Raw genomic sequence first — 14,234 nt, 5'->3', positions numbered from 1 at the left:
AATGGTCACGAAGAACGAATGCAGTGTGAGACGGTGCATTATCGTGATGCAACAACCAAGAGTTGTTGGCCCATAATTCTGGTCTTTTTACACGAATTGCTTCACGTAAACTACGCAGAACGCTCCAATAATATTCCTTATTAACAGTTTGGCCAGGTGGAAGGAATTCATAGTGCACCACACCACGAAAATCGAAAAATCTGTCATCACGGCCTTTATTTTTGAACGACTTTGACGTGCTCTTTTCGGTCTGGCCTCGCTTTTAGCACGATATTCGCTTGATTGGTCGATTGTTTCAGGGTCGTAAGCATAAATCCAAGTCTCATCTCCCGTAATGATGTATTTGAGCTTGTCCTGATAGTCTGAAAGCATTGTTTCACACACATCAACGCGACGACTTTTTTCCAAGAAATTGAGAGTTTTCGGTACCAAACGAGATTTGACTTTTCGTAGGCCCAAATGGTCTTTCAAAATGGTTTTCACAGATCCTTCTGATATTCCGATCATATCAGTAAGGTCTTTAACAGTCAACCGACGATTTTTGAGCACTAACTCCTTCACTTTGTTGTCGTGTTGGTCATCTGTTGACGTCGATGGTCGTCCGGAGCGCTCCAAGTCATCAACACGTTCTCGACCCTCTTTGAAGTCTTTGTACCACTTATAAATATTTTTCTGCAACATGGTCGAATCACCAAATGCCTTCTGCAACATGCTAAACGTTTCCGCAGCCGAAATTTCATTCCGCAAACAAAATTTGATGGCACTTCTCTGCTCAATCAAATCAGACATTGTAAAAATCGAAAAATGCACTCTTGGTCGTTTAGTAAACACAAACGTAAATATATTACTGATAATGATATTCACATGAAAGTTGGCCCAGATGTTATTAACAGTGCTGCCAACTCATGAAAAAAATAACTAGAGCGAAATTTTAATCCCGTGAAGTTTGACAAACAAATTCACCTTACTTTTTGCCCACAGTAGTATAACTAATCTAGCATCACCCATGGCAGGGGTGGGCATGTTGCGGCTCGAGAACCACATGCGGCTCTTTGGATGTGAAACAGCGGTTCTTTAGTTTCATAAGCAAATAGTTATTTATTTTATCACAACAAAACAAAAACGCATTTAAAAACCGCAAGACAATTTGGCGCCTACCAGCCTATGTTTTGTTTTGAAGAAAAATTAATTCGTTTTGCAGAAGATATTCAGAGTGGTAAATTATTTAATTTTCAATTTCTAAAACAATATCGCTATAAAATCAGTACAACTGTTGATACGAACTAATATACTTCAGCACAGTTACAAAAAAAAAATTAAGATGATTTTGCTGACAGATTTGAGAAATTCAAAACCTCTCAACACAAATAGTATGGAAATTCCATAGGAAGCTGCAAAGTGTTTTATGACAAGCCCAAACAGAAAACTATCGAACTTTCTTCTAAAACTTGTAAGAAAAGACGTTCGGTTGATGGTCGGTATTATTACAGGACACAACTCATAGGGTCAGCATATGACCACCATTGGAATCATTGAAGGCCCAATTTGAGTGTCTACCTTAGAGGAGGCGGATAGCACTGAGCATGTTCTCGGTGAGTGTCCTGCCTGTGCTACAGCAAGGCTATTTTGGGTTTCCATGTCGTGAGAAACTGGAGGATATTTTCACATTTGCCAAAGAATCTGGGAAATTCTCATAGGACTAGCTATCTCAGGCTTTGTCGCTGTATCTATTCTATCCTATCTTTTTCTCTCTGTTACTTCTCTCCTTTCTGACTTGACTATGAACCCTTTTACTTTCCAGAACTTTGAATACAATTGGCTTTTTAGCCTGAGTGTTTTAAAATTTACCAATCTCCCGGTGTTTCTTGGCTCACCTTTTTCAAATTTCAATTTCGAAAGTTATTGAATGAGCAACATTTGGAAATATTGATTGAAATAAAGTTCTAAGTGGGTGGGGAGCGCTCAGTTATATTTCTGGCCGAAATAATCATTCCATTTAAACTAAAATATATGTATTCTATTAAAAGTTCGTATGGTATAGTGACAGCACACCGTTTGAACTACCAAAAGTATGCAAGTTTCAATTCAAAGTGAGCCAAATAAATAAATTCCATGACATTCACAGGAATAGTTAATCTCTCAGTGCGGATTGTGGTGAATTTTCGTAACATCCTATTCTACACTCTTGCTAGAGGAAAACCACTAAAGAAGCGAATCATCTTAGTCATGTAAAGCGCCCGAACGTCGCTATTTAGTTCGGTGAAACTTATACTAGTCCCATATTGAAAATCCTGATATCTGCACTGGCGGAACGATGGAGGCATCGATACTTCGAATTTGAGTGTTAAATCACCGGTTACAGAACATATATTTCCTAAATAATTTGGAAATGCGCCAATAGTTTTATCAAAAACCTCAGTCCTTATGTTATCATTGCCTGTAGAAAACAAAGTTCGATACTTCCCGAATGAAATCCAAGTATGCAATCACCTTCTACAGTAAACTTTAACTAACAGTTAACACATATTTTATATTAAGTGATCAGAGATTTAATTATATTGACAAAATATCAAAAAATGATTAAAACGGGTTTTAGAATACATAAAAAGCATACGACCATAAATTGATGAAAATATTGTAACAATGGAAGAATATTCGAACATTGACTAAATATGTCCAAGACTTACTGCAGGAGCTAATTGAAAAATACGCAGAAGATGCAGGTTTAATAAAAATCAAAGGAATTGAAGCTATATTTTTAGCAAAAACGGAAAAGTGTGTCCGAGGTTTACTTAACAAAGTCGAAATCATTTTTCAAACTGATCATTCCAATAAAACGAACACTCAAACGAAACTCACTGATGCTTTCCAGCAGATTTAATTTTACATTTATGTTTAATTGATTTCATATTTTTGTATATAATATTTTGTATAAGTGCAATATTATATCAATGAATAAAGCGCAATAAACTTAAATAAACTTTATTAAGCTCCACTCATGCAATGATTTATGAAATGGCATATCACTCAAAGAACTGAACTGAAGAACAAATTTAAGCGATTGGTCCGATCTTTGATGACTCAGTCCCGTATGTGAAGCGTTATTCGGGCAACAACATCTCGAGTACCGGTCTAGAGTTTGTTTGAAGTGTTTGCTTTTAGCATATATGGTACTTAATAAGGGTTTGATGTAGCTTTAGAAAAAATATTCAAGTCGCATAATTGCGACGACCAATTGGTGAATACCGCCAAATGACTCAGTCGTAAGATTTCTCCTTCGCAAAATTCATGCATTGGATCTCCTTTATGACATAAAGCTCGGTCTTTTTAGAACCACAACTCGGATATATCGATGATAATGAGCTCTGACCACAAAAAGTCAACTAGCATTGCTTTATACCGAGGACGTTTGACAGTAGCGTTGCATCTTTCCTCATATAGAAAGTAGATGATTTTTTCAACCAGAATCCGGTTCTGAGCCTGGTAATACGAGGGGTGCCTTTTATATGTCGGGATTAGAGAACAAAAACAAATTTTAATCATCGAAAATCACTTTATTGTTTTTCAAAATATTCTCCATGAAGATCTATACACTTTTGCATGCGTTTGAACCAATTGTCGAAGCACTTTTGCCACTCTGAATGAGGTACCTCCAAAACATGCATTCTGAATGCCGCAACCGCTACTTCAGGTGTCGAAAAACGTTGACCTCTCAGTTTGTTTTTTACGTACGGGAATAAAAAGAAGTCATTCGGTGCCAAGTCAGGACTATATGGCGGATGACCATTAATTCGATGTTTTGGGTGCTCAAAAATGCAGTTGTTTGAGCCGATGTGTGAGTGCTCGCATTGTCCTGGTGAAGAGTGATCCGTCTTTGGCGATTGGTTTTCCTAATTTCTTGGAAGACAACTGGCAATCAAATGGTTGTGTACCACTCAGAATTTACTGTTCTGCGTTGTTCTAGTGGTGCGGTTGCGACATGTCCAGTTTTTCCGAAAAAACAGGCGACCATTTGCTTGGAAGTGCTTCGTGCGCGAACACCTTTTGTTGGATTTGGCTCATCTTGAAACACCCATACAGTCGACTGCTGTTTACTTTCGGACTCATACGCGTAAATCCATGATTCATCACCTGTCACGATGTCATAGACGTGTTTCGAAGCTCCGCGATCGTATTTTTTGAGCATTTCCTTCGACCAATCGACACGAGCCTATTTTTGAGCGATTGACAAATTGTGTGGGATCCAACGCGAACAAATTTTTTTGACAGTCAAATGTTTATGCAATATTGAATGTATGGTGGTCCCACTAATGCCTAAGATTGTCTCAATCTCTCGATAGGTCACATGATGATCTTGCAATATCAGTTCGCGCACAGCATCAATGGTTTTCGGAACAACAACTGATTTTGGACGACCTTCACGAAATTCGTCTTGGAGTGAGCTACGACCACGATTGAATTCACCATACCATCGATAAACACTGGTCCTTGATGGAGCTTCATCACCAAAAAATGAATTAAGTTCATCCATGCAATGTTGCTGAGTTAATCCACGTCGAAAGTTGTAAAAAATAATCGCACGAAAATGTTCACGATTTAATTCCATTTTTGGACCGAGATGAATCTTTTAAGTTACTGTAAACAACACAAATAGCGCTGGTATTTCAAAACGTTCTGAGTACGTAAAAGCCAAAAAATGTCAAACTGTGCGATACAGCTGTCAGTTACCAGATTGCAACACCAGGGTTGCCAAATCCCGACATATAAAAGGCACCCCTCGTATTTGTATGAATTATGTACAATATCTAGCAGTGGATTTAGCAACCATTACTGACTGAGTTTTCATAATTTATATTCGGTTATAATGGGTATTTCGCTCAGCTGCGATGGCACCATATAATTTTAGACCCCTTTGTAAGATTTCTTTTTCGAAAGTTTTTTGCTCTTTGCTCAAACGTAAACATTAATTTTGAAAACAAAAATTTTTATTTAATATCATAATTAAATTATAATTAGTACTAAATGTAATTCCAAAAAAATTACTGATTTTTTGCAATCCAGAAGGGTATAACCTTTTAAACGAACCTGAATGCATTTGCATGCGAATTCGAAATGTTAAAGGCATAAAAAGCGTTTAATGGGCGAGTACATTCGGGGCTCTAAAAATAACCTCAATATTTGCTTTGTTTTGGAATGTCAATACAACGTTAAAGCTATAAATATTACATCTACAAGGAGGTTAACCTCCTTGGATTCTCTGTCTTTGCACGTGCAAGAAAACATTTCAAGCCAAAGAAAGCTGTCCTCAGTTGCTGGTTCAATGCAGATTTGAAATCTTCTCTTAACGAAGCGACGCATGAAATTGAAATGTCAAAGGCCCACAAAGCGTTGTCAAACTTTAGAAACTTTAAAGGACTTCAAGCCGATGAAGCAAAATTGCTCCAATATTTATATTTTTTTGAAGTCGAAGTCGAAGTAAAACGAACGTGCATTAGGCTAGCTCTCTTACCTTTGTATAAGTGTAATGAAGCCGCGGAACTCCTTCTTTCTTATTCAGAAAGTAGTGGAAAGGCAAAGAAGATCATCCTGGGGCAATCTACCGGGCTTATTACAATCAAAACTCCTGCTAGCTGGCTTTAACCTTCCTTTTATTTTTTTTCCTTGTTCACTCCTCTCGGGAGCATAGGGCCTCGACAAAACTTACGTTTTACGTTGGTTTCGTTAATCTGTTTTGATTTCTGACAGGGTGGATGATTAGCCTGCGCTAACAGTCCTAAGTAGTGGGTATGTCCACCTGACGTTGCTTAGGAACAACGCTTTCTTACTGCTTGGAGCGCCGCCATCTGTGTTTCACATTTTTCTGGCAGAAGGATCGCACTGATGGTTAAGGACTTCGCTAAATTTCGCGTGTCTGCGCTTTTACCGCGGTCGCCCGCTTCCTCTTGCTGGCACCACTGATGTAATGTCTAACTGTGTGTTTTTCTTTGTTTTTTTTTGCGGCTCCGACCCCATGTGTTCTCCCATCACTTCTTTTGAGAGAAATATTACGAATTTTTCAATGAAATTCACAGGAGATGTTCACTTCGTGCTTATTTTGCTAAAACTAGCACCAACACTATTCTGTTAATAATAGTTTTTAAGTTATTTGTTGATAAAGTTTGTCTTTTATCTTCACCAAATTTTGATAGAATAAGTGCATTTATCACATTTATTTTAATAAATATTGAAACTATATTAACATACACATACGTTTTTAACTCTTTTTATTTATTTATACCACAAATTAACCATTTATATTGCATTTTTAAGTTGCTAACTCCAAATATGCCAGCTAAATTTACAATAACTGAAAAGCATGGCTGAATGGAGTGCTGCCAGAAGCAAAAAATAAAAAAAATAATAGAATGCCATTGAAAACGAAGCAACATAGGAACATAATTTCCACACACTCTTTTTTGTTAGAATAATGAGGGAATGGGGGTTTACAACCTCTAAGGTGTATATATCGAGTTCATAAATATATATAAATACAATATCGATGTGATTTTCGAAATACAGTTCAGCTTCACGTAAAATTCCTACGCGAAAAGGAGTACTACGCAAAAATACTGTGGATTGCGTAGCCGGAGTTGGACTGATGAGGGTTATTTTTTTGAAGCGCGGCCGAAGGCCGCCCACGCGAAAAGGAGTACTACGCAAAAATACTGTGGATTGCCTGGCCGGAGTTGGACTGATGAGGGTTATTTTTTTGAAGCGCGGCCGAAGGCCGCCCACGCGAAAAAGAGGCCGCCTACGCAGAAGAAAGTTTTACGCAAAAATACTGTGGACAGCATAGACGATTTTTTGTTCCAAATTTTCGGCTGCGGCGCTTTTTTTTCTTTTTTTTTTAAATATATATATGTATATATATATACCATATATTCATAATATAGTGAAAATTTGGAATAAAAAATCGCGCGATTTTTTATTCCAAATTTTCGCCTGCGGCGCTTTTTTTTTCTTTTTTTTTTAAATATATATATGTATATATATATACCATATATTCATAATATAGTGAAAATTTGGAATTAAAAATCGCGCGATTTTTTATTCCAAATTTTCGCCTGCGGCGCTTTTTTTTCTTTTTTTTTAAATATATATATGTATATATATATATCATATATTCATAATATAGTGAAAATTTGGAATTAAAAATATATATATCATATATATAATATATATCATATATTCAAAATGCATACAATCAAACATACTTTACTGAAAATCAAGCATTAATATATATATGTATATAAATATATACATATATCCATAAATATACCTATATATATATATATATATATATATATATATATGAATAGACGTATATAATATAGAAATAATTTGTAAAATTTTGTATTTCTATTCATTTATTATCTTCTAAAATTGTTTATTTATACGATGTCTGGCAGCACTTCGGCTGGTTGTAGTAACCAAAATAGGAGGATTCTTGGTCAATTTTACAATTTTTAAACTCAAATAACTTAAAAACTATAAGCCTCCGGTAGGTTCTGTTTTCAGTTTTAAGATGGGGATACACCCCTCTACCCCCCCTTATACCCCTTTTTTTAAAAGGGGCGGGAGAACAAATGGGGATTTCCCCTTTTTTGCTTGTTTTCACTAATATTTATTGCGGAAGTTGGGTTGAGAGAAATTTTGTGAATCCGTGAAGGGACCACAACAGAGCTTTCAGGTCGGAGTGATAAATGCCCTCATAATAATATTAATAATAATAATAATGAAGCCTTCAATGTTCACTTTTTGCTAGCTTCTTGATGAATGCAACTTCCTAGGAAATGTAAATTTATTTGAGATTACCTTATTTTTCAATAAGATAACTTTTTAGGTTGTCTACTGAAGTGTGAGGCTATTCACTTTGATGGGCTTCTACATTTCCACAAACTGCGAAGCGTTTTGTCTTGCGCGCTATAAATCAAGCATATTTATTTATGAGTGCCATTACTTTGATAACATATCTCTTCTCTTCTTAATTGGCGCGATAACCGCTTACGCGATTTTGGCCGAGATTAACAAAGCGCGCCAGTCGTTTCTTTCTCGTGCTAACCGGCGCCAATTGGACACTCCAAGTGAAGCCAAGTCCCTCTCCACCTGATCTTTCCAACGCAGAGGAGGCCGCCCTCTTCCTCTGCTACCACCAGCTATATTAAATAATAATGATATTAAGCAAATGCGTCCGTAATTTATATTTAAACTGCGCTGGGCTTGGATTTCCAATAAGCAGTCCAATTGCGCTTATCATTAAAAATGGAGAAAAAATAACGTCTGACTACCGGAAGTCCTACGGTGATGCATCCAAACGTCAATTATTTCCATAATATTAGTAAGTTTTCAAAAATAAAGGGCGTTCTGATTAAAGGCACATTTAAGTTTTTTTGACAGATCACGCGTGACTACTATCAAACTAAATAAATTTCTTTTTTTTTCAATTTCATCATGGAAAGACTTATGCCTCAACAATGTTTACAAATCGTACAATTGTGTTACAAATATCGACGCTCTGTCGAAATATGACCAACTCACTTAGACCTCACAGGTCCGTTGTGATACCACTGTGCGACACGGGAACCTTGTTTATTTACTTTCGTGAAAGCATTTTGAGGCTCATATGAAGCGCAGGATTGGTCTAATCCCCGCGCCAGATAGTTCTGTAAGAGAATTGAAAAAGTGTTTACCTAGACAACCTGCTCTGATTTTAGCTAAGGCTGGACAATTGCAAAGAAAGTGCTCTACTGTTTCTTCCTCCTCCTCATCTCTGCAGCTTCTACAATATTCATGGCAGAATACTCCTAGTCTCAAGGAATGCCGTCCAAATAGCCAGTGGCCGGTGGCACAAGCCACGACCCTCGAGATATCTTCTCTTGAGAGGCTAAGCAATTCCTTTGTTCTTTTCTTGTTTATTTGCGGCCATAGTAGCCTGGCTGTTACGCATGTATCTTATTCTTCCCATGACCTATTGGCCTCTTGGATAATGTTGTTTTTTACTATTAATTTACTCGTGGCCAATGGTACTCCAATGGTACTTTTATCACTGAGCAGTTGAAGAGCAGTACCTTTTCTGGCTAGCTCATCAGCTTTACAGTTTCCCTCAATATCTCTGTGTCCCGGAACCCAAATAAGGCTGACCTTGAATACGACGCTAATATCGTTTAGGGCTGCTCGGCATTCCTGTGCAACCTTTGAACTTAGTGTAGCCGCATTCATTGATTTAATAGCCGCTTGGCTATCCGAGAATATGTTTATAGTCGTTTTTGTTACGGCATGCATATTTAGGTATGTAGCCACTTCTTTTATGGCTAGAACCTCTGCCTGATAGACGCTGCAGTAGTCTGGTAGTCGAACGGATAGTTCCAGTCCTAATTCTTTCGAAAATACTCCATAGCCAACTTTATCGTCTAGCTTGGAGCCATCTGTATAAAAATTTAATTCCTCCCTTCTCCATGGCCTTGGTGTTTGCCATTCCCTTCTTGACGGTATACTTGTCTTGAAGAGCTTGTCGAAGGTAAGTCTAGGAGTAGAATAGTCTATTTCTTGTTTGTGACTGTTCAGAGTGTGCAAAATACAAGCGTGGCCAAACCGCCGTTCTTTCCATAGCGCCATACTTTTGAGTCTAAGCGCCGAGGCGGCGGCCACGTTTTTTCCCTACGAGATTTAGTGCAGGCAAATTGATTAGCACTTCTAGCGCTTTGTTTGGGGTAGTCCTTAAAGCACCAGAGATGCATAAAAGAGCTGTTCTGTGGACCTTACTCATGTTTTTAGCGTAACTCGCCTTTAGAGTAGATGGCCACCATACAAGTATTCCATATATTAAGATTGGTCTAACTACCGAAGTGTATAGCCCATGAGTAACGGGAGGTGTTAACCCCCATTTAATACCGACCGCTCTTTTGCAAGTATATAATGCAACGTTGGCCTTTTTTACTCTTTCCTCAATATTAGGTTTCCATGTGAGTTTCCTATCTAATAAGAGTCCTAAGTACTTGACATTCTCTCTTAAAGGAATCTCCACACCCTTGAAGACCAGCGGGGAGATTATAGGAAGCCTATGTTTCCTTGTGAAGGGAATTATTTCAGTTTTTGCGGGATTTATAGCGAGTCCCCTACTCTCAGTCCAGCTCCTAAGCGTGGCCATGTTAGAGCGCAGAATGTCCATGAGGGTGTTAGAATATCTGCCTTTACCAGCAATTGCTAGGTCATCTGCGTATGCGAAATATAACTACGTCACTGAAATTGAAGCCAGAAAATTGAAACCCGTGATCTTCACAGTATTTGGTTACAACAAAACGACGCTACTTCCCATACAGCCCGTGAAGCAGTGTGTTATGTGTTTTATAGATATCTTAGTTTTAAAAAATGAATAAAAGAAATTTCGAAGTCGAATTCATTTATATTTCTTGCAATATATGTAAGTCCAAAAAGTTTTAATATTTTTGCAATGAAACCCATTTTACTAAAACCCTTTCATTTATTGAATAATTAAGTAGAATAGAATTTATTTCCATGTCATAAGAATATATATTTTTTTAATTAGTTCCGCCAACTTTTTTGTTCCAGATAAGCCAATCATGAGCTATGTACGTCAACGATCGCAAAAATATTGTTTTTTTGGGATTATCAGGAGGTTGACTGCTAATCGTTTGTTTATCACTTTTTTGCAACAAAAAAATTGCTGAGTTACAGAAGTGAAATGCACATCTTTTGAACTGTGGTTCATGGGTTCATAAGGAGTGGAATCTTTTCTAAAAATATGTCTCACAAAAAGCGTTTTGCTTTGGCCTAACAAGTATACCTAACCTCTTACCCCATCTAACCTTGTCCTTGCGGAAATTTCGCATTTCGTTAAAACCTTTTGTAATTCACAAATCTCTTTCGGCAATGAATAGAAGTCTAATTACTTTGTAACCAGATTAAGTTTAGCTGTTTTCATATTAATAAAACTACAAATTCTAGTAACCACAAGCATCATTATGCGCTTACAGTGAAATTTATTAATCAAATATAACTAAATAGCAGCCAATAGCGCTTTTCAAATAGTTATTACAACTTCAAGTAATTCCCATTTAGATTTTAATGTGTTTGTTTTCGCTTTATTGACAAGTTGTTTTACTCGTTCCGAATAGATGACCTTGTTTGGATTAGCAAATACTCGGAATTGAGTTCCATCTTCCTGTTGTTAATAGAAATAGTTTTTAATCGAAATTAACTGGTTTTTTTATTTTGTAAAATTCGATATGGCATTCGATGTGATACAAATCCACAAAACAACTTATAAGCGCCCCTTGATTGATACATAATTATTAATTTGCAAATATGTATGTGTGTATATGTTATGTGTATGTATGTGTGTATTACACACACGATGTTCTATCATTCCTGCTTACATATATACTTGGACAAATGACCGCGAATTACCGAAAACATCAACTGCGCACTGAATTTCAACAATGGTGCTTGAATATCTCTCCTTGCACCCGAGGTGCTGTTTCAGACTGCCGAAATGCAGACTGGAAATGCGACTGCTTATTTGTTAAGTTTTTTTTATTTGAGCTCTCACGTCTTTGTTGACAATTAACGCTGTCTGGAAAGTACTTTCATACATACATACATACATACATGCGATGTATTTATAAATGTAAATACACATACACACACGTACGAAGTTTTGTATTGCATCAAAATTTAATCAATAATTGCATATGTAAGCATCTGTGTATGTGTGTATGTCTTAACTGGTACTATCACCATGCGTCTACGAGAGCAGCAATTCTTCGGGTCAAGTTTATTGCGTCAGCTGCTTTCGACAGCCTAGTATCTGCACAGTATAAATATCGCACCTATCTGTTGATTCAAACATTGCAGTTTCAGTATTTGCAACATGAAGTTCTACGCTCTCTTTGGATTCGTCCTGGCCTTATTGGCTATGGCTTTCGGTGAGTTTGTGGAACTGGAATTGAATAAACTAAGCAAATCCTTTGCACCGGCAATCAAGAGTTTCAACAAAAATATTTATAACAATAACAAATATATTTATGACTAAAACAAATATTTTTTTATAATAATAACAAAAATATTTATCTTCTCTTTGCAGCCAATCCCAACCCCAACCCTGAACCTCTGCCCGGTGGTGGTGGCGGCGGCGGCGGTGGCGGTGGTCTGAACCTCGAACTCGGCGGAGGCGGTGGTGGTGGCGGTGGCGGCGGCAAGTAAATCAGTGCCGCCCATTATTTAGATGAAATCATTACTAATTGGTTACGCCTCTTTGGTCCCTGGATTTTGAACAAATTACTTTAATAAAATGAATTTGACTATAAAAAAAACTTTTGTCTTTGTATTTTTTAATTTGCAAAGGAGGCATTTTTTTGCAAATGTATTAGTTTCTAACTCATATCAAAGCAAGACTGAAGTTAATGCTAGAAGGAATATGTGAAATGCATTTTCACATCAAAGATCCTGAAAATCTGGTCACATTTTTGGGTATAGTAGGGCGGGTCCCCAAATTTGGGGGACATCAGAATTCGTTTTAGAGGTATGGTTCCTTCGGCAAAGTTTCTTATTTTGATCCCTAACAAATCGATCCGGCCTATTGTATAGGGTCCTTTTTTAGTTGCAATCCCCATGCAACGACATCAACAACCATTTTTTGACAGCTGAGAATAGCAAACTGTGCTTACATTTTAGTTTAGCCAACTGTGGATCAGCGGTTACCCTACAGGGACCAGAGCCAATAATCGGAATCAGTTCTGCAGGAATCATGAAGTGGATCAGCGATTATGTATGCAGTTTGCATAAAGAGCGCTGGTCCAGTCTGGAAAGCTGCAGAACTGTGAAATATTTTGTGACAAGCCCGAACAGAACACTGTCGGACTTTCTTCTGAAACTTGGTAGAAAAGACGATCGGTTCGTGGTCGTTATTATTACAGGATACATTCTATGGGGCACAACATATGACCACCATTGGAATCATTGAGGAGCCGATTTGCCTTCCTTGCTCAGAGAAGGCAGTTAGCACGGAGTATTTTCTCCGTGAGTGTCCTGCGTCTGCTATACTTGTGCGTCTGCGAATTTCGGGTTCCGATGTCATGAGAACGAGCAAAGTTCGTTCTCTCAAACTGGAGGATATTTTCAGATTTACCAAAGAATCTGGAAAATTCTCAGAGGTCTCCTTTCCTCCTTGGTTATCTACCTTTTCACTTTCCAGAACTTAAAATACTCATACATTGGGCTTTTTAGCCTGAGAGTTTTAAGACTTACCAAATTTTTTTGGTGCTTCTTGCTCGACTTTTCAAATTTCAATTGAATTTCAAAGTTTGCCAAGTCGACATGAATGCTTTAACCCCAGAACAACGCTTCCAAATTCTCGAAATTTACTTTAATAAAAGTAAATCTGCTCGTTAATGTTGAAGAAGACACTGAAGTGCTGATTTGTTATCGATTTCAACTCGTTGGCCTTAGTCCTTCAACTACGTAGAAATTTGTACGTAAGGATAATGGCTTACGTGCCTACAAAATACAGCTCGTGCAAGAATTGAACCCAAAATACCATTGTTTGCGTCGCATTTTGTCGATTTACTACTTAGATTTACTGGAAAAAGTGGTCAAAAATTGGACTGATCAAGTGGACCATTTTTCTTCTAGAGACATTATTCCATCAGTGTAAAACTTTTGTGGTTTCTCGGCGAAAAACTGCGACAAGTAATTTTCACAGGCTTCTCTTGAAGCCAACTTTACTCCATTAAGGGAGTTCTGCATTGACCGAAACAAATGATAGTCCGATGGTGCAAGGTCAAGGCTATATGGCGGATGCATCAAAACTTCCCAGCCAAACTCTCCCAGTTTTTGCCGAGTCATCAAAGATGTGTGTGGCCTAGCGTTGCCCTAATGGAAGACGACGCCCTTTCTGCTGATCAGTTCTGGCCGTTTTTTTTCGATTGCTTGCTTCAATCTCATCAGTTGTTGACAGTAAAGTGTAGAATCAATCGTTCGAGCAGGCTGGAGTAGCTCATAGTGGATGATTCCTTTCCAATCCCACCAAACACACAGCATAACCTTTCGAGGTGTCAATCCTGGCTTTGCGACCATTTGTTGAGCTTCACCACTCTTACACCATGATCTTCTTCGCACATTATTGTCGTATTTGATCCACTTTTCGTCTCCTGTTACCATTCGCCTCAGAAATGGTT

General features: G+C 37.6%; 1 protein-coding gene across 1 annotated transcript; it reads left to right on the top strand.

Annotated features, from left to right (window-relative positions):
• The first annotated feature begins 11,874 nt into the window (after positions 1-11,874).
• On the top strand, positions 11,875-12,371 carry LOC128856691 (eggshell protein 1-like). The gene is made up of 2 exons (XM_054092005.1): positions 11,875-11,984; positions 12,143-12,371. Exons 1-2 carry the CDS (start codon positions 11,930-11,932, stop codon positions 12,259-12,261), a joined length of 174 nt encoding a protein of 57 aa, XP_053947980.1. The 5' UTR covers positions 11,875-11,929; the 3' UTR covers positions 12,262-12,371.
• Positions 12,372-14,234: the final 1,863 nt, after the last annotated feature.

This window comes from Anastrepha ludens, chromosome 3 (assembly GCF_028408465.1).
Source record: "Anastrepha ludens isolate Willacy chromosome 3, idAnaLude1.1, whole genome shotgun sequence".
Lineage (NCBI taxonomy): Eukaryota > Metazoa > Arthropoda > Insecta > Diptera > Tephritidae > Anastrepha > Anastrepha ludens.
The sequence above is the reverse complement of the archived record's forward strand: the minus strand, read 5'-3'. Positions and strand labels throughout refer to the sequence as shown.

Excerpts from the sequence above, each read along its gene's own strand:
- LOC128856691 (XM_054092005.1), top strand. The coding sequence starts at position 11,930 with ATGAAGTTCTACGCTCTCTTTGGATTCGTCCTGGCCTTATTGGCTATG. Across the intron at positions 11,985-12,142 it reads CTTATTGGCTATGGCTTTCG|CCAATCCCAACCCCAACCCT; the intron begins GTGAGTTTGTGG and ends TTCTCTTTGCAG.